At 38.3% G+C, this 22,260-nt stretch overlaps 1 protein-coding gene across 2 annotated transcripts in view; it reads right to left on the bottom strand.

The window, feature by feature from the left end:
- The window catches only part of myo1d (myosin 1D), a 557,628-nt gene that overhangs the window by 439,017 nt on the left and 96,351 nt on the right, over window positions 1-22,260 (bottom strand). For both annotated transcript variants that reach the window (XM_073070702.1, XM_073070703.1), the window contains exon 3: window positions 4,177-4,385. In XM_073070702.1, the coding sequence (XP_072926803.1) occupies window positions 4,177-4,385 (209 nt within the window). The remainder of the gene's footprint in view (window positions 1-4,176; window positions 4,386-22,260) is intronic.

Raw genomic sequence — 22,260 nt, 5'->3', positions numbered from 1 at the left:
CCTAAAACGTTGACTATTTCTCTCCAAAGATGTTGCCTGACCTGCTGAATTCCTCCAGCATTTTGTGTTGTTTTCCTCAGCATGGAGACCATCATTGTAATTAAAAGTGTTTCTGCTGTACTGCTCATCTTTACAGAACAAACAACAACTGATGACCAAAACAATACTATCCTCCATATTAGGGAAGTTCAAAATTCATTAGTTAACATGAGAAAATTCAAGTATCACAACATTGGCAAGTTCCTCGGTTTCTATAATGCTCTCATTTAAAACGTGCTGACCTGAACATTCACATTGTTAAACAGAGAAAATTTTCCACTTGTTGACAAGGAGTATAGTTGGACTGAAACTGTGATCCTTCTGGTTGAACTAGAGGAGACTACACTGGCTCAAACATTCTACTACACAGAACACCCAGGGGTATCATGCACACGAGAATCTTCTCTGCAACATATGACCAATACAAAGAATGAAGTACTGTCTGTTAGCAAATCACAGAGGGCAGTAAGTGAATTAAAGTTGGTGATGGGAAAGGGAGAAGGGGCACCTAAGTATCAGGTTCATTAGAATTTTTTTCTGCAATTTCCTGTCAATACTGTTATGATCCCAGCCCCCTCCTTCTTGAGAATCGCAAGATCGCTATTAATTTGGGTCTTGGACCCAGGAAATGAGAGAGAATCCTCAGCCGGACAAAGCAACGGATTTGGCCATTGTTTCTTGGAGACACCTTTGTGGATTGCGATCCTATACTACGTGCCAGCTCTCAGGGCTACGTGTACACCCTCGGGCAATGTGGGCTGGGGATTGCATCACCCCACCCTGATTGACATCTACAACCCTGCAAGTCAAGATAAAAGAGGGGCTGTAGGGGGCAGTCCCCTAGCGACGCACCAGAAGGAGACACCATCGCTCATTGCTCCCGTGATAACGGGAAGCTATTCGGAAGCCACGTGTGGTCCGTTTCCCCTGGCCTGGGGAACGGGTGGCTGATAACACCGAAAAGGACTTCGAACTAACAATGGGGAACCGACGTTCCCGATTCAACGGTCTGCGTCCTAAAAGACTGGGCAAGTTTCTTTTCTCACCAAAATCTCTCTCTCTCTCCAACAAGTGAAACCCAGCGGTCCTCAAAAGGCTAAAGCCTGCATGAACTCGAGAGACTTTTATATTTCCATCGGACAATATTTTTACCCCTAGACAAAACGATAGAGCCACTTCTTATTGATGATTATTGCTATACCCGCGCTTTAGATTGAGTATTGACGATGTATATTATCTGCATGTTTGTATTAACCTTACTTTTGTGCCCCTTTATAAATAAAAACGTTTAAAAATAGTACCATCAGACTTCAACGGACCTCTCTATCTTTGCTGGTAAGTGACCCAGTTACGGGGTTCGTAACAATACAAAGATGGAGATAATGAAGAACCTGTTGTATAGAAAATCAAGAATGAAGAGGGCAATTAAATGGTGACACTAGGGAATAGGGAAGGTGAAAGTTTGGTGGGGTGGTTAGTGCTTTAAGCTCATGTCATGACTAGGTTGCTGAGATGGGATTAGGAAGTGCATAAACAAAACCAGGCGGTAGTCTGCAGACGCTGGTATGAGAAACAACAAAATTTGCTGGAGGAACTCTGCGGGTCGAGTAACATCTGTGAGGTACAGAAAAGAATGGTCAACACTTCATGTCATAACTGTGCATTCCAACCACAATCAGAGTTCCTTCAGCAGATGGTTTGCTGAAATGATCAGGCAGGGTGGTATGGCAAGACTTCTAAATGGGGATAGGAAGCCCAGTAGCAAGTATATGAGTGGGGGACAGGGGGTAGTACAAGTGGGAGTGTTTTCTGAAAGGGAAATGATTCTGAAGACACCCAATTTCAGGAAAAGAGGCATATCCAATTTTCAGCAGCTATGCCAAAGTTAGCCCTTTAAATTATCGCTTCAATGCTCTTGTCCAGATCTACTATATTATTTGGAGACATTGTCTGCACTATAGAACTTTGTGCAAGTCACAGCAAATGATGACATGACTTTACGAAACAAACATGCTTAACCCAGGTTAATTAAACCCAAAGATGCAATGTTAGAAAGCTCCACCCATGAAGGGATGAAGACAAGGTTTACAGATTTTAAAAAAGAGAACTTGGAAAATAGCTATGCGAGAATGAGGTGAGGCTGTCACAGGTGTGGACAGGTGAGAGAGAAACACAGCAAACTATTAGAAACTAAAGATATAAACTGTTAGAAGTGTAATTAATAGTGAGCACCTCTACCCTACTTACTTGAAAACCTCAGGGTGAACTCCTGGAGGAGAGGCGATATAAAAGGTTTATTGAAGCTATGGCTATAACAAACAGCAGCTATGGCGAGACAATATTGCTAAAGTATTCCAAGATTTCTACTGTGTAACCGGAAATTAGTTCTGTTAAATTATACCAAGGAAATTGGTATTTTTTGTGAAATTTTTTGTGCAAGTATTGTGAATTGACTTTCTCTGGATGACCCATTATTTCAACCTATGAACCAAAAAACAAGATGGTGAGCTACTCAAGATAGAATAATCAACGTGGAAACAAAATGTTTCAAGATATAGAGGATTTAATACAGTTGGATGTACAAGTTTACTTCTCATTTAAGGGATCTAAATTTTATTTTCTGGAAGAACTGTATTATTGCAAGGAATTTGATAAGTTACTGAATGAGCTTTACTTTGTTTAAAAGTTGTGATGTTGGAGAATTGTGAAAGGAGTTAAGCTCTGTATGTATATTTATTTATTTTTTGGTATTGAATTTGAACATGTAGACATACTGACATGAACTGAAACTGAAGTTAACCATAATACTTAAGAATAGAAATTCAATTACTTTTCTAATGAACTAGGGATAAATAGAAAGGCAAACACGAGGAAATCTGCAGATGCTGGAAATTCAAACAACAACACACACAGAATGCGAAGGGTCTCAGCCCGAAACGTCGACATTGCTTCTCCCTATAGACGTTGCCTAGCCTGCTGTGTTCTACCAGCATTTTGTGTGTATTGTTGTATAAATAGAAAGGCAATTGTTAGTCTCTAAACCTTTAAATAGGGAATAACACTAGATCTAATTAGCTTGAGAAATTGAAGTAATAAAGGTCATCCTAATGAATCTCTCTGATTCCAACTAAAAAGAGATTTGGTTTTTGATATCTGAGATTTGGAACCTAAGATATAATGTTGGAATTTTGCATTGTTCTTACTCATGTAAATATTTTGTTTTTTTTATAAATAAAACTTAACTTTAGAAGTGTGGGATTTCTATTCACTGCCTCCTTGCTATACCTAGAGTTTCTGATGGCCCACTAGCACCTAGTGTCAGTATATAATTTGAATTTCTCATAAAGAGTGTGGTGACAAGTAATACGAGATAAGACGAGCACAACACAGGTGTTACACATGCCTTGAGGCTTCTATCTACGCATTAGATAGTCATAACAACCTTTACCAGCAGCTTGACACAATATTGTTCCAAGTTACCTAACATTTTTCTCTACACAACAACATAGATTAAAATTTCAAAGCACATTTACTGTAAAATGCTTTGTGCTATCTTAAGTTAGTGCTAAGAGTCTGTAGATGCAAGTTTACATTGAACCATTTCAGAACAATCTCATGTTACAGGACCATTCTCATGCACAGCAACACACAAAAAATACCGAATCATAAGAATCAATGCAATGAAGCTCAATTTGCAGCAAACCGGACTCTCAACCATCTAAAAAAGTTCAATGCAAGTATTCTGGGCTGTAAATACAACAGTTTCCAACCTTGAGTTTGCAATCTGATTTGGAATCATAAATGGAAAAAAGGTTGAAAAGGGACAGATGGCAAGACTAATTTCTTTTTTTAAGCAAGATAATGAATTATTAGCATTATTCTAGGGTCATAAAATGTTTCCAGTGTTTAAATTGGATCACACTAATGAAATAGGTTGAGAAGCACTGTCCCACAGTTTGCATAATTTGAAGAAATATACATGGTCAGATCATTGAAGCAAAAAAAAAGGCAGAAGTTGCAAGCCTGACTAAATTACAATATTAATACCTAAAATGCTGCACAAAGCATGAATGGCAAGTTATTTAAAGTAACAACAGACAAACTTTCAGTCTTCTACTTTAATTAAGCAATTACTACCTGATATGACAATGCAGGTGTCTTTTGACCTCCTCTTCATGGCTTTGTAAGTTGCATCAGCAATGGCAAAGAGGTGAGGTGGTCTCTCATACAGTTCCCGTCCTTTATACTGCTCAATGGTGTCTTTCCCATAGATATTCATGGAACGGTACGGATTAACAGAAACCACCACTTCACCAATGTACGTGTAAATTCGGCCTTTCTCAAACCTGCCAAAAAAAAATTTAAATAATTGCTAGACATCAATAATACAAATATTGTACTGTGCTATATAAACAACTGAAAGGACACCAACGCCAAGTTATATGTGCAGGAAATAGGTAAGATTTTTGTTCTATAGAATCAGATGCATACCTGGTACAATACTAAAATTAGTATTCTGATTTGACACACTTATTTTTACCTTCAGAATATCATGTAAATATAAGAGTTAGCACATTACATAAAACTCAAGATAAAAATGAATTGTTTATAATATTGCTGGGACTGATTTTGAACTTTGGATAGACAACTCCCTACTTTTTAGTATTATTTATAAAAACATAGAAACAGAAAAGCTACAGCACAATACAGGCCCTTTGGCCCACAAAGTTGTGCCGAACACGTCCCTACCTTAGAAATTACTAGGCTTACCCATAGTCCTCTATTTTACTAAACTCCATGTACCTATCTAAAAGCCTTTTAAAAGACCCTATCATATCCGCCACCACCACCATTGCCGGTAGCCCATTCCATGCCCTCACCACTCTGAGTAAAAAACTTACCCCTGACGTCCCCTCTGTACCTAGTCCCAAACACCTTAAACCTGTGTCCTCTTGTGGCAACCATTTCAGCCATGGGAAAAAGCCTCTGATGATCCACACAATCAATGCATTCATCATCTTATACACCTCTATCAGGTCACCTCTCATCCTCCGTCACTCCAAGGAGAAAAGGCTGAGATCACTCAACCTATTCTCATAAGGCATGTTCCCCAATCCAGGCAACATCCTTGTAAATCTCCTCTGCACCCTTTCTATAGTTTCCACATCCTTCCTGTAGTGAGGCGACCAGAACTGAGCACAGTACTCCAAGTGGGGTCTGACCAGGGTCCGAAATAGCTGCAACATTACCTCTCGGTTCCTAAGTTCAATTCCACGATTGATGAAGGCCAATACACCATATGCCTTCTTAACCACAGAGTCAACCTGCACAGCTGCTTTGAACGTCCTATCGACTCGGACCCCAAGATCCCTCTGATCCTCCACACTGCCAAGAATTTATCTTCAAATCAACTCTTGAACCTTACTTTGTTTCCATGCATTCAGTGTGGACTACTCGTATCCCTTTACCCCACTTGGACACTAAATTCAAATGATTACTCAGTGTCATTCTTCCTGCCAAAAATCATCACCTTTATTTCAATAATTGAAGTCTAATGATTAAATATTCAGTGTGCAATTTATTAATGTATTTCTCTTTCTAAGGATGCTGCCTAATAAGTGTTTCCAGTGTTTTCTCTTTTTATCCCCATCCAGGCCATGCCCTCATCCCAATGTTGTAATTAAGCAGGAGGTACAGGAGTCTGACGAGCTGCATCTGAAGTTCAAAAACCATTTTGTCCCCCATCATCAGGTTCTTAAAATGACCTGAAAAACCCAGACACTACCTCAGACTACATCTCTTTCCCTCGCTCTTAACTTTTACAAGAGTCATCTAGAGTTTACTAGAGTTGAATTTGTCTTTAAGTTGTGCATAATTTGTTAATTTATGGGTTTGTCATGTTTGTAATGTACAGTGCTGCTGCAAAAAGCTAATTTACATGGTGTTTGTATCCCCATGTATTCATAAGCTTGAATTGTAATACAAAGTTCTGAAACTTGGCTTGTCTTAATGTACACAAAGCTTGTTGACTATCATTTCTATTAGTTTTAATCTCCTAGTAATAAGTTTTTTTTAATCTTTAAAGTAGAAGTGAGAATCCCTGTGATAAACTGGGTTTCCCCTGGATGTTTCAGCTTCCTTCCGTACCCAAAGGTAAGATGGTTATTAACTGTCAACTGTAAATCCCCTTTCAGTGTAGATGATTATTGGTGGAATCACAAACAGGAGATTGTCCACCCTCACCATTCCCCATTCCCCCCTCAAACCTCATCTCCTTACCTGCCCACCACCTCCCTCTGGTGCTCTCCCTCTTCCCTTTCTTCTATGGCCTTCTATCCTCTCCTCTCAAATTTCTCCTCCCCCAGATCTTTATTTCTTTCACCAATTTCCCTGCTCTTTACTTCAGCTCTACCCCTCTCCTGGTTTTACCTATCACCTACCACCTTGTACTACTTCCTCCTTCCCCCCCCCCCCCAAAGGGTGGGTGGGGGGGAGCAATTATCAGAAGGTCAAGAAATTGATGCAGTCAAGTTGAAGGCTACCCAGATGGAATATAAGGTGTTGCTCCTCCAACCTGAGTGTGGCCTTATCACGGCAGTAGAGAAGGCCATGGAATAATAGGTTGGAATGGGAATGGGAAGTGGAATTGAAACAGGTGGCTACAGGGATATCCCGCTTTTCCTGGCGCACAGAGTGTAGGTGCTCGGTGAAGCAGTCTCCCACTCTACGTCAGGTCTCAATGACATACAGGAGGCCACACCAGGAGCACCGGATACAGTAGATGACCCCAACAGACCCACAGGTGAAGGATTGTGTCATCTGGAAGAAATGCTTGGGGCCCTGAATGGTAGTGAGTGAGGAGGTGTAGAGGCAGGTGCCGTACTTGTTCTACTTGCAAGGTTAACTACCAGGAGGGAGATCAGTGGGAGGGATGAGTGGACAAGGGAGTCACATAGGGCTCCACTTTCTTACTCTAACTAGGAGGGGGGAGCCAAGAAGATCGCAGTGAAACTCTTGGACAGCTACAGCTGATTCAGCTATAGAATTATTCTTATTTGAGACATGGTACTTGGAAATATTACATGTATTTCCCTGTGACACCCAATTACACCTGTGTAACCAATTAACACTAACTGAATAAGGTAGATCTCTGTGCAGACTTGGAGCTTACTCTGACTTCTCCCCTTCATTTCCAGTCCCAAAGAAGGGTCTCGGCCCAAAACATCAACTGTTTACTCTTTTCCATAGATGCTGCCAGACTTGCTGGGTTCCTTCTGCTTTTTGTGTATTGCTACCATTGTAAATATACAATTCTGCAAAGTTACCAGCCTACATCCAAACTGGTAAAGTAGGTGATTAAAGCCATTGAACTGTAATTAATCACTTACTCCTGCATGAGAAGTGACCTGGATTTGCTCTAATTTGCCTACCATCATAACACGTCAACAGCAGATGCTGTTTAATTGGTCCTTCACTCAGCTCTGGAAATCCAGGACAATGAAGATGCATACACAAGGATGCTCTTCATCGACTACAACTCAGCATTCAACACCATCATCCCCTCAAAATTAATCAATATGCTCCAAGATCTGGGACTCAATACTTCTTTGTGTATCTGGATCTTCTAATTTTCTCACTTGCAGACCCCTGTCAGTTCGGATTGGCAATGACATTTCCTCCACAATCACCCATCAGCGCAAGTGCATCACAGGGCACTGTTACACTTTGGGGTGTCAGAGTTCAATTCCAGGGTCTTCTGTAAGCAAGTTTGCACACTCCTTCCCATGTGCGCATGGGTTTCTTCTGGGTGCTCTGGGTTCCTTCCACAGTCCAAAGACGTAGTGGTTAGTAAACTAATTGGCCATTGTAAATTGTCCCATGATTGGGCTCAGGTTAAATCGGTGGATTGCTGGGCAGTGCAGCTCAACTCAAAGGGCTGGAAGGGCCTGTTCCATGCTGAATCTCTGATTAAAATAACTAAAGCAGTATTCTTAATTTTCTGCTTGTGTGGCTAAGTACAGCTCTGATATCGTAATTAAGTTTGCTGCCAATATCACTGTTGTTGGCTGAATCAAAGGTGGTGACGAATCTGCATATAGGAGGGGCATTGAATATCTGGTTGAATGGTGCCACAGCAACCACCACTTGCTCAATGTCAGCAAAACCAAAGAGCTGGTTATCGACTAAAAGAGGAAGTAGTCAGAGGCCCATAAGCCAGTCTTCATTAGGGGATCTGAGTTGTAATTTTAAATTCCTTGGTGTTACCATTTCAGAGAATCTGTCCTTGGACCAGCATGCAAGTGTCATCAAAAAGAAGGCACAACTACCAGCACCTCTACCTTCTTATAAGTTTGCATAGATTCGACATGTCACCTAAAACTTTGACCAACTTCTACAGATACACAGTGGAATGTATTGTAACGGTTTGCATCGCAGCCTGGTATACCAATGCCCAGGAATAGGAAAGCCTATAGAAAGGTGGATACAGCCCAGTTCCTCACAGGCAAAGCCATCCCCATTATTGAGCACACTTACATGACCGCTGCCACAAGAAAGCAGCATCCATCAAGGATCTCCATAATCCAGGCCATGCTCTCTTCTCACAACTACCTTGTGCAGGAGGTTTAGAAGCCTTAGGTCCCACACCACCAGGTTCAGAAACAGGAACTACCCTACAATCATTAAGCTCCTGAACCAGCATGAATAACTTCACTCACCACAACTCTGAATTCATTCTGGAATCTACAGCCTCACTTTCCAAGATTCTACAACTCAATTTCTCAGTATCATTTTTTTTCTAATTTGCATTATTTTTCTTTTCCATGTTAGTTGTCAGTTTTTATGTAGAATTTTTCATAAATTCTATTGTATTCATTTTCCTGTTAACGCCAACAAGAAATTGCATTTCAATACATCTCCCATCTACAGCTTCAACGTGGCTCAGTTATCTGAGTCCCAAAGAGAATGGGCTTGATAGACTTCTGGGAGCCTGAATGTAATTGATTGATTCAAAATGCTAAAGAAATGTATGTCTTACATTTATCCATTAGAGGGCAGTATAACCTCTTAGTTTCCAGTCAACAGTAGCATTCTGTCTAGTTCAGAGCATCAGAACGATGTTTAGTCTGACTCAGTCTTCAGTGAAGACATCCATTATTAAGTTCAATTTAATTTTCCACAAATGTTTTTCACAGAATTGTTTTCAATTCAGAAACTGAGCTGCAGCATACATTCAACATATTATACTGAGTAACCACAAATAATTTATTTGAAGTTACCACTTCTCAGATTTTCTGATATTTTTATTTGAATATTATATATTTGAAGCCAAAAACCTTAACACTTGATATTTTCTTTACGATCTGAAAATAGTAATAGTTTTCCCCACAGCAGTTCAAAATGATGAAGCCCATTGACTACTCATGCGGGTGAAGAACAAAAGAAAGTTGAAAGGAGTTTGGAGATGAATGTCATTTACAAAAAGAAAGAAATATTGGAAGGAAGAACAATTGCCTGCAAAAAAATCTAGAAATTCAATTCAACAGTTGAGTCATGCTTCTGTCTCTCAACCTCAATGATCTAAATTCCAAGACCAATTAAGATTAGAGAAATTCTATATTGTTTGAAATACAAATTTGATTAGAACAATCTAAGTAATCAATTTGTAAATATCTGCATTAATACCACAAGTACAAAGAATCATTAAACAACTTGTAGTCATAACTAGCAAAGTGTCTAAAAGCTTGTTTGAAAAGGTAAATATTAAAAGGCTCTTTAAAAGGTAAAAACAAAAGCAAATGAAACCAGAATCCCAGAACAAAAGCAAATGAAACCAGAATCCCAGAAAATATTTTAGCCTAAAAGTTCCAGTAAGCTCATGCCCTATACTAAGGACACATTTAAGATTCTTTGAAATAGATCCTGACAGACAATTGAAGCTTGCAGAGCTTAGTGGATGCAGAAACAAAGACCATGCTGTTAGCTGTTAGGGTTAGGGTTAGCTGTTAGCAAAGCAAATGAGGATGCAGGTATTTGATCAATATGTTTCTTCTACTTAGGAACAGCTATCCATGACTCAAATGCAAGAGCTTAAGTACAAGTTGGCATAACCTAGGCTTAAAGATCTATCACAGTCCACAGTTATAATCTGCTCACCTCATCACAAAGCAATTATTATGGATGTTAAAGCTTTAAGTATTTTATGATATCAAATCTGAAGGAAAGTGATAGCGCAGGTTGAAAACAAATGTTGAACATTTGGGCTCCCAAAATGAGGCAAACTGCCTCATATTCTACTTTTCCATTTATAATTGAGGAGCAAATTCTTGAGACTCTGCTCGGCTATTGCTTGAAAGTCCATACCAACGACTTTGGTTCTGGCAGGCTCATTGTATGCCAGATGGCCCTTTCTAATACCACTGCAGCAGCAAGCAGCCCCTTTTGTGCTGGAGCCCTTCCCCCCACCCCCTGCAGCTCCTTGCACTTTATACCACAAAAGACTATACAGGGTGAAACTAAAGGGGTCCAAAGCTTGAAATCTAATTCCATCACCTTCAGTCTGGAACAAAGAAAACAAAGAGATAGCATCCACATTTTAAAATCTGGAGCTTAATAGCAATCTACACTAAAGTTAAACCAGAAGAATAAGTGCATCGTTATTTTTGTTATATCAGTAAAATCAATGACAAGGGAGTAAACATTACTTCAAGGCATTGGTTTCCCAAACCAGACCCCAAGATGGTTCCTGTCTATTCATGATAGCAGAGCTACAATTCAGTCCAACACCCTCAGCTATTTCCTTCCTTCACTCCATCTTCACCAGCTGCAATGCAATTAAAACATTGTTCCTCCTCCAGATAAAGCATCTTTTCAGTTCTGACTCATACTGTAACTGTGCCAAAACCACCATCCAAAAATACTTTTTAAAGTTAGTTTATCAAATAAGTATAAATTAGAATAAAGTACAATAAAATGTGAATAAGTCAGCTTTGACTCAAGCCACTGCAGCGTATTTACAGAACAGATTGAACCTTCATGACCTACAAAAGTCACCTAGAAATACATAATAACAATGCATAACCATAATCAAATGTATGAGAAAGCCATCATATATTATGGTTAGGGTAACATTCTGGCTGATGTTGATCTGAGACTAAAGTCTGCCCAGTTCTGCGATGGCAATTCCAATGTATTCAATTTGAAAAATGCAGGGAAAAAGAATGAAATTACTGATCAGTGTGGTCAAATACAGTCAAAACACAGCTGTCCAATTATTTTTCCTCCACAGGATGTCAGCTAGACCAGTTTTTTCTCATATCAGAAGTGCTTGACATTTTTTTCACTAAATTTTAATCAGACCAGAAGCAAAAAAAAAACATACCCCCATTTAATTTTCATGACATTTATTATTTTCTTACTTTCTTTAGTTTTGATTATCAACAAAACACAAACTTAGTGGACCCAAAATTGTTTTGCCTAAATCTGAATTCCGAACAAGTCTTGTTCACCTTTTAACCCTCGGCTCACTCATGTTAACTCAGTCTCGATCCAGCAACACTGATAGTTAACTTTATTTTGAAATCCCTTCCATTTCTCATCCCTTGGTGGCAGGTGGAGATACATCTCTACCAAAGGAGGTGTAAGATGCTCCTTCCCTCTGCTAGCCTGCAGGTTACCCTTGGACAAGGTGTAGCACCTGCTTAGTTCCACCCACCCAATCAGGATGATGTGAAGTCATAGGAGCAGCAGGTGGATGGTCGTATGAACAGCTGGTGTCTATCACAAGTCCTGGCTATGCAACCACTGACACCAGGCAGACAATCTCTGAAGAGTATTGATAATCATTGGGGGTCACCGTCTTGTAAAGACACTGCCCAGAAGGCAGCAATGGTAAACCACTTCTGTAGAAGAATTTGCCAAGAACAATTGTGGTCATAAGACCATAACCACCTACTTCAGATGACACAGCACATAACGATGATGAATGATCTCTGTAGCTTCTTCCAGCATGACATTCTTGAGGTCTCTATTCCTCCAGGTGTAGCCTCTTGTAGAATCTCTACCTTCATTGTTCAGTCTACAACTGTCAAGTACCAGGCAATTCTCAAGCAAAACCACTCAACTTCTTTCTGGTCTACAAAGTCTTGTCCATTAATTTGATAGAGCTTTTGGTCACATATTAGCTGAAATTGCACTGTGCCACAGAAACCTACATTAATACATCAAAGTACGACCTGTTTCAAGAGTGCATCATTGTTAGAGATGTAATTCTTTAATGTAAAACTGGTGCGCCCATTTCTCCTTCAGGTTGACGTAAACCTTTAAATGATATAATGACATAGTATTCTTTTAGTGGTTCACTTTGATATATTCCTAAACAATGAACTTCATTCTTGTTGTTTTTAAGCCATTCCAGTATAGCTTTGGCTTTATGCTTGGGGTCACTGTCTGCTGGAAAACAAATCTTCTTCCAAGTCACAGTTCTCTTGCAGGCTGCATCAGGTTTTCCTCCAGGATTTCCCTGTATTTTGCTGCATTCATTTTACCCTCTACCTTCACAAGCCTTTCAGGGCCTGCTGCCGTGAAGCATCCTCACAGCATGATGCAGCTACCACCATGCATCACAGTAGGGATGCTGTGTTTTTGATGATGTGCAGTGTTTGGCTTACGCCAAACATAGCATTTAGTCTGATGGCCGAAATGCTCAAATTTGGTTTCATCAGACCATAGATTCCTCTTCTGACTTCAGAGTTTCCCACTTGCCTTCTGGCAAACTCTAGCCAAGATTTCATGTGAGGTTTCTCCCCCCCCCCCCCCCCCCCCCAACAGTGGCCTTCTCTTTGCCACTCTCCCATAAAGCTGTGACTGGTGAAGCACCCGGGCAACAGTTGTTCTATGCACATTTCCTCGCATCTCAGCCACTGATGCTTGCAACTCTTCCAGAGCCGTCATAGGACTCTTGGTTGCCTCCCTCACTAGTCCCTTTCTTGCACGGTCACTCAATTTTTAAGGACAGCCTGCTTTTAGGCAGATTTACAGCTGTATTCTTTCCATTTCTTGATGAATAACTTAACTGTACTCCAAAGGATATTCAGTGACTTGGAATTTTTTTTTGTATTAATCTCCCGACTTGTGCTTTTCAATAACCTTTTTGCATAGTTGCTTGGAGTGTTTCTTCATCTTCATTGTGTAGTTTTTGCCAGGATATTGGCTACCAGCAGGTGAACCTTCCAGATACAGGTGTATTTTTACTACAATCAACTGAAACACCTGGACTGCACACAGGTCTCCAAAAAAGCAGGTCTGCATTTAACTAATTATGTGACTTCTAAAACCAATTGGCTGCAACAGTGATGATTTGGTGGTGTCATATTAAAAGGAAGGGGGTGAATACTTATGCAATCAATTACTTGGTGTTTTATATTTGTAATTAATTTAGATCACTTTGTAGAGATGTTTTCACTTGGACATGGAAGTCTTTTTCTGGTGATCAGTGTCAAAAAATTCAAATTAAATCCATTGCAGTTCACTGTTGTAAAACGATAAAACATGAAAACTTGCAGTGGGGGGGGGGGTAGGGATGAATATTTCTATAATCACTATGTTATACTTCTTAAAAAGTACACAGGTAAGTGCCTGGAATACACTGCCATGGAAAGTGGTAGAGCCAGATACAATAAGCACATTTAAGAGACATTTAAACAGACACATAAACAGGTGTGGAATATAGGGATATGGACCATATGCAGGCAAATAGGGTTACTTCAGTTCAGTATAATCACCTACAGAGATATCATGGGCCTAAGTGCCTATTTCCTGTGCTCTACTGTTCTATAATCTACAGCAATGAAAATAATGTGAATTTACATAAGATATTAATCATTTGGATAGTGAAAACATATGAATATACTACTATACCACATTTACAGAAGAAAGGCATTTGGAAACCACAAAGAATTGGCAAGGTCTTCAATACAATGTGCTTCCAGCACGTGTCATGAATATTAAAGGTAACTGCTGGCATAGTATGCTGCTTTCGACTTTGCAGATCACCAAAAACCTTGGCAAAAATCTGTACACCTATTTGCATCCTGGAACAATGTTCTATGATTACCATTCCAGTGTTGGAATTAGGGAAAGTTGCATTGCAAGAAGACCCCATCTTTTAAAAAGTAGGAATGCAGACACTAAAGTACACTTATCCAGATCCCAAAAATCAATAGTGAGATGATAAACAAATAACCTTGGTTTATTTGCAAGAGTGATGCAAGGACAAATATTTTCAAGTAGCAATATCTAACTGCTTTTGTAAGAAACAGAGGCAGGCAATTTTTATGTCCACCTGAAAATGCCAATAGCCTCAATTTATTACCTCAACCAAAAGATGATATGACCATCAATCCAGTTTTCCTCAAGTACCACAATGGAGGTTTCAATATAATCAAAACACTGAAAAAGTATTCATCTTCATCTGCATTGTTATAAGATGTCAAAGTTAAAATGGATTCTTGCAAACGATTATACTACAAAGTAATTTATTTTGAAATACTTTGATACAGATGCTTGATGCTCCAATTACCAAGCATGAAATTCAGAAAGCTATTTTATTAATGCAATCAGGTAAAGCTCCTGGACTTGATGGTTATTCGGTAGGATTTTACAAAAAATTTGAAAGATTACTTTCTCTGTATCTTTTGGAAATATTTCATGAATCCTTTGAGAAGGGTAGTTTACCTTCTTCATTCTATGAAACATCTATTTCCTTAATTCTTAAGAAAGATAAAGATCCTACCGAATGTTCATTATATAGACCTATTTCACTATTATACATGGATGCAAAAATTCTCTCTAAGATAATGGCTAACCGCTTGGAAAATATATTAACTAAAATCATCTCTATGGATCAAACGGGCTTTATTAAAGGCCGTTACTCTTTCTCTAATGTTCGGAGATTGATGAATATTATATATTCATCAATATCTAAGCAACCTCAATGTGTTATCTCTCTCAACGCAGAAAAGGCATTTGATAGAGTTGAGTGGCCATATTTGTTTAAAGTATTAGAAAAATTTGGTTTTGGAAATAATTTTAATAGGTGGATTCAAATGATTTATAAGAATCCTACTGCAACGGTTATTACTAATAATTTCAGGTCCTCTTTTTTTTCCACTTTCTTGTGGTACTAGACAGGGATGTCCATTAAGCCCTTTATTATTTAATCTTGTATTGGAGCCTTTGGCTATAACACTACGTGAAGCCAAAAGTATTCATGGTATCTCTATGAATGGAACCATGCATAAGATTTCTCTCTTTGCAGGTGATCTTTCAGTGTTTATTTCGAATCCTGAGGAATCAATTCCTAATCTTTTGGAAACACGAAAAAACTTTGGTAAATTTTCAGGATATAACTTGAATAAAAGTGAATTGTTCCCATTAAATGCCCCTGTTTTTATATATAATGATATTCCTTTTAGAATTATTAATACTTTTAAATATTGTGGTATTATAATTACTAAAAAATATAAAGACTTTATAAAGCTAATATAGTTCCTTTAATGGACTCTATGAAACAATTATTTTCTAGATGGAATCCACTTACTCTCTCTTTAATAGGTCATATCCATGCTGTGAAAGTGATGATTTTACCTAGATTTTTATACATTTTCCAAAATTACCTATCTTTTTAACAAAAAATTTTTTTTGATCAAACTGACTCTCTTATTTCTTCCTTTATTTGGAACAATAAGAGACCAGGAATTAATAAGTATCAATTACAAAATTCTAAAAAAGATGGTGAACTTGCACTTCCTAATTTAAGACTATATTATCGGGCTGTTAATATTAGACAATTATGTTTTTGGCTATATTGGCTCGACAAGAGCCAAAAACCACTATGGGTTGATTTGGAACTAAAAGCTGTTAAACAATTTCATATAACTTCAATATTAGGAGCTCCATTACCTCTACAACTCTCTAAAATTCCAAATTTAAATCTTTACCCTGTTATTAAACAGTCCTTACTGATTTGGTTTCAGTTTCGCAATATTTTTAATTTTAAACACTTTAAGTTGCCTAGTTTTTTATATCGAACCTTTTTATTTAATCCTTCAATAACCGATCCCATTTTTCTCCTATGGAGAAATAAAGGGATCTGTTCTTTTACAGATTTATTTTGTGATGGTCGACTGATGACTTTTGAAGAGTTAATTAACAAATATTTTCTCGCTCATACACATTTTCTACAATATCTTCAGGTTAGACATTTTTTACAATAATATTTATCTAAGCTTCCATATTTGCAAGAATCTGATTTGTTGGATACCATTTTAAAGTTGAATCCTTTAGTGAGAGGTTCTATTAGCAGAATTTATAAATTACTTTTGTTACAAAAAGAGAACCTCTCACTAAAGATTAAACAAGATTGGGAGAGAGAACTTAATATGACCTTTGTTAATGAAGATTGATTGTGAGTTTTGAAAAACGTAAATTCTTCTTCTATATGTGCCAATCACTGTTTATTTCAGTTTTAAATTGTTCACCGTTATTATTTAACAAAGGAAAGACTATCTAAAATATTTCCACGTATAGATAACCACTGCGATAGGTGTAAAACTGAAGTAGCTACTTTGTCACATATGTTCTGGTCATGTTCTTTATTAAAACCGTTTTGGAAATCTTTATTTTCTACAATTTCTAAAGCTCTGAAAATTAATTTACAATCTAACAGATTGACTGTTCTATTTGGAATAGTTCCGCATCATATTCAGGGTATTTCATCTTCGGATCAACATGTAATTGCATTTGTTACATTATTGGCAAGAAGGGCTATTTTATTAAAATGGAAAGCTACTTCTGTCCCTACATTAATTGAATGGTTCTCTCAAGTAATGTTATGTCTCAGTTTGGAAAAAATTAGAAGTAGATCTTTTGATCCCTGATTCGATTTTGAGAAAAGATGGGGCTCTTTTGCCAAATATTATCATTTAATTTTAATTATTTTATATGGTTTCCTTCCAATCTTATTTTATATAAATATGAATTGGTGGTTGATGATTTTATCTATATATATATATATAAATAAAAGACTCAATGAAACCATTAGGAATCAACCCCCGGAGCAATATGTCTTACCATCCTCATATATATGAGGATGTTTTTTTTTCCTTTTTTTGTAGTCAGTTGGTTTTTTTTTCTTAGTTAGATGGGGTTTTTTCCTTTCTTTTCTTTACATATAATGTTTTTTCATTTTTATATATTATGATCAGTTTTTTATTTTCTGCAGCTTTATTAATTGTATATATATTAATTTGTTGAAGTTTTGTATCATCTTATAGCTGTAGAAGATTATGTACCAATAAAAAGATTCTAAAAATGAAAATTGAAATACTTAGATCCTCTTTTCCTCAAACCTGTGATTTGTCTATTTCAGTTATTTTCAACATTCTCTACTTTAGTTAGAACTGGAAGCCATTACTTCAGAATCAGGTTTATTATTACTGGCATGTGTTGTGAAATTTGTTAACTTAGCAGCAGCAGTAGAACAATGTAATACATGATAAATATAAAAGAAAAAATAAAATAAATAAATCCATTACAGTTAATTATACATGTATATTAAATAGATTAAAATTAGTGCAAAAACAAAGGTTCAAAGGTTCATTTTATTATCAAAGTATACAATTCTGAAATTTGTCAATTCTCCTGGTAGCCATGAAACCGAGAAAGAAAGACCTCCCCCAAATCCCACCTCCCCACAAAAAACTGAGCAAAAACAGATCAGGCACGTCAACCCCCAAAATCTCTCTTCTTGCACAAAAAAACTGAAATAATACATTTTAAAAATGTGGCGTAGTGTTCATAGGTTCGATGTCCATTTAGGAATCATATGGCAGTGGGGAAGAAGCTGTTCCTGAATCACTGACAATGAGCCTTCAGGTTTCTGCATCTCCTTCCTATCGGTAACTTCAGCTTAAGACATTTTACATCTCCCTCCCCATAAAAAGCACTTAAAAGTTGATTGCTTTAGCCAAACTCCGTCAAGCTCTCTGAAGTGCTCCAATTATTTGTTTGAAATAATGCTTCTGTAAAGCATCTTGGAACATGTTACCTCATTACTGTAGAAACAAGAGTGAAGAGCTTTGTGGCAGATCAGCTTTGATCACATTGAATAGCAAAACAGGCTCAAGGAGCCTACTCCTGTATCTAATGATCTTACCTAAATGATATTACCTGAAAAATATAGTGAAGTGAACATTAGAACATAGAAAACATACAGCACAATACAGGCCCTTCAGCCCACAAAGCTGTGCTGAACATATCCCTACCTTAGAACTACCTAGGCTTTACCCATAGCCCTCTATTTTTCTAAGCTCCATGTAGCCAGCCAGGAGTCTCTTAGAAGACCCTATCGTTTCCGCCTCCACCACCGCTGCTGGCAGCCCATTCCACATACTCATCACTCTTTGCATAAAAAAAACTTACCCCTGTCATCCCCTCTGTACCTACATCCAAGCACCTTAAAACTGCACCCTTTTCTATGGTTTCCACATCCTTCCTGTAGTGAGGCGACCAGAATTGAGCACAGTACGCCAAGTGGGATCTGACATTGATTCAGTCATAAACAGGAAAACATGTCAGCTCCCTGCAAAAGCTCCAACCCCAATATTATTGGCATTATTCGCTAACATCAAGCTGGCCCACAATTCACTTCAAGGTGAAATATACTGAAATACCAAACTAAAACTGCGAAAAATAATATTGGTGTGTAATGTTCTCAAAAACATTTTAATCATTTACAACTAAGAGCAATTGCTTACAATTTAAAATTCACTCATTTGATGACTTTCATCATTCATGTCTTTAACGAACCCACCAAATATATCTCCCCCCGCCCACCCACTTTTCACAGGAACCACTCCCGACATGATTCCCTTATCATTTGTCCCTCCCCACTGATCTCCCTCCTAGTACTTATCCTTGCAAACAGAACAAGTGCCACACCTGCCCCTACATCTCCTCCCTCACCTGCATTCAGGGTTCCAAACAGTCCTTTCAGGTGAGGTGATGCTTCACCTGCAAGTCTGTTGGAGTCATCTACCTTATCCAGCCCTCCTGGTATGGCCTCCAGTATATCAGTTAGACCTGATGTATATTGGGAGACTGCTTCAGTGAGCACTTATGCTCCATCCACCAGAAAAAAGCAGGATCTCCCAATGGCCACCCGTTTCAATTCTGCTTCCCATTCTGACATGTCAGTTCCTTCCCTCCTCTACTGCCACAATTAATTGAATTGAATTGATTTGACTTTATTTCTTACATCCTTCAACTTCTTTCATCCTAAACTTTCTTACATCCTAAAACTTATGTTACATCTACAGCTAAATGTGCAATTGTAATAATTTATAATAATTTGTAATAAATAGAACAGTCAATGTAATATAGAGTACACTCAAATCAGCGTGAGTTAATCAGTCTGATGGCCCAGTGGAAGAAGCTGTCCCAGAGCCTGTTGGTCCTGGCTTTTATGCTGCGGTACTATTTCCTGGATGGTAGCAGCTGGAATAGATTGTGGTTGGGGTGATTCGGATCCCCAATGATCCTTCGGGCCCTTTTTTCACATCTGTCTTTGTAAATGTCCTGAATCATGGAAAATTTACAACTACAGATGCACTGGGCTGTCCGCACGGCTCTGCGGAATCCTGCGATTAAGGGAGTTACAGTTCCCATACTAGGCAGCGATCAGTGATGCAGCCAGTCAGGATGCTCTCAATTGTGCCCCTGTAGAAAGTTCTTGGGATTTGGGGGCCCATACCAAACTTCCTCAACCGTTTGAGGTGAAAGAGGTGTGCTTGTGCCTTTTTCACCACACAGCTGACGTGTACAGACCAAGTGAGGTCTTCGGTGATGTGGATGCCGAGGAACTTAAAAGCTGTTTACCTTCTCAACCCCAGATCCATTGATGTCAATAGGAGTTAGCACACCTAATGAGGCCACACTGAGGTTGGTGGAGCAACATCTTGTATTCCATATGGGTAGCCTCCAACATCAATTTCTCAAACTTCCGGTAATTGTCCCCGCCTCTCCTTCAGCATTGCCCATTCCTGTTTTCTCCTCTCACCTTATCTCCTTACCTGCCCATCATCTCCCTCTGGTGCTCCTCTCCCTTCCCTTTCTTTCATGGTCTTCCACCCTCTCCTATCATAGTCCCCTTTCTCCAGCCCTTTAATTCTTTCACTAGCCAACTTCCCAGCTCTTTACTTCACCCCTCCCCCTCCAGATGTGGGCAAATGAATGGCAGATGAAATTTAATGTCAGTAAATTTAACATTACCTACAGGAAGTAGAAATATTAGATATAAATATACAAATGAGGGGTCTTGAGTTAGAAAGTGCAATGTATCAACATCTAGATAATGCATAGAAGCAATTAGGAAGGCTAATAGAATGTTGGGCTATATAATACACTCAGTGGAGTTCATGTCTAGAGACATTCTCCTTAAGCAATACAAAGCACTTGTGAGGTCACACCTCGAGTACTGTGTCCAATTTTGGTCTCCATGTCTAGTGAGGGATGTGAAGGCACTGTTGAGACTTCAGAGAAGGGTGACCAGACTTATTTCAGGTCTACAAGGTGTGAGCTATGAAGGAAGATTGAAATAATTAAATATTTTTAGCCTAATTAGACATACAGTAAGGGGAGACATTATAGAAGTATTCAAAATTATTAAGGGAATAAGTTAGGTGGATGCCAGCTGTTACTTCAAAATTAATCCATCAACAAGGACAAAAGGCCATAGGTGGAGACTGGTTAAAGGGAGATTTCAGACTACATCTTTAGGGAGCGATGTCTCAGAAAGACAGCACCCATTATTAAGGACCTCCAGCACCCAGGGCATGCCCTTTTCTCACTGTTACCATCAGATAAGAGATACAGAAGCCTGAAGGCACACACTCAGCGATTCAGGAACAGTTTCTTCCCCTCTGCATCTGATTCCTAAATGCTCACTGAAGCTTTGGACACTACCTCACTTTTTTATAAATATACAGTATTTCTGATTTTGCACATTTTCAAAAATCTATTCAATACAAGTAATTGATTTACTTGTTTAATTATTTATTATGTTTTTTTTCTCTCTCTTGGCTAGATTATGTATTGCATTGAACTTCTGCTGCTCAGTTAATAAATTTCATGTCACATGCCGGTGATAATAAACCCGATTCTGATTCTGACATCAGGAGGCATTTCTTTACACAGCAAATTACGGCCACATGGAATAAACTACCTAGTAGTGCAGTTGAAAGTAGTACCTTAGGGACTTCAAATCGAAACTCGATAGTTATTCCAACACACTATGTGAATAGGAATTTGGCAAGTTTTATTGGGCCAAATGGCCTGTTCTTGTCAAAAACTTTCTAATGTTCTAAATTGCCATGATGCCAGATGAAAGTTTTACTGCTCATGGTACAGGAATAATATGAACTGAAAAGAGTCACGGTCATTTCTAAGCTGACTGATCCATATGTACCAGTGGTCGGGCCTCAATTATTTACAGATCTGAATTAACAATCAATATACAGGTACTGAATATACTGTAGCTAAATTTGGTCATGATGCAAAAATGTCTGGCAAATTAAGTTCTTTTGGCAGTCACAGACACTAAAATCTATAAACAATTTCAGCAGGTGTACAAAATGTTGGCAGATGAAATATGACAGATACAAGAGATGGCAGAGTCTGGAATCTGTAGCAACATAGGAGATGCTGGATAATCTATCCTATGTCCAATCAATGGCACACCAGCAGCTTGATATAGTTAGGTGCTTGATAAGATTTGTTATGTCTCCAAGAATCTTGCAATTTTTTTAATATAGACATACAGTGGAGGACTTTGCTTGCTCAGACATGATCATTGAATGACATAGCAGGTTGAAGAACCATGTGGCCTACTCTTGTTCTTATGCTTTTTCAAAAGAACAAATTGAAGTTGTGTGGAAGAGATGAATTTTGAATTCTGGATTATGATGAGCCAAGTATATTGAATCATCAGATAGGATTAGTTAATTTCTCAGCAAACAGCCAATTGAACTTCCCAGTTTCACATTTTGTGCACTTGTATAGCATTTTTAATGTAAAGTATTCTGAGGCCTAATACAAACAAGTAGAATTAAAGGAAATCACAAGGCAGATGACCCAGCTGGTTATAAGAAAGACCTTAAAGGAGAT

This window comes from Hemitrygon akajei, chromosome 18, assembly GCF_048418815.1.
Source record: "Hemitrygon akajei chromosome 18, sHemAka1.3, whole genome shotgun sequence".
In the NCBI taxonomy this organism is placed as follows: domain Eukaryota; kingdom Metazoa; phylum Chordata; class Chondrichthyes; order Myliobatiformes; family Dasyatidae; genus Hemitrygon; species Hemitrygon akajei.
Note: the sequence above shows the minus strand (reverse complement) of the source record. Positions and strands in the feature narration are given on the sequence as shown.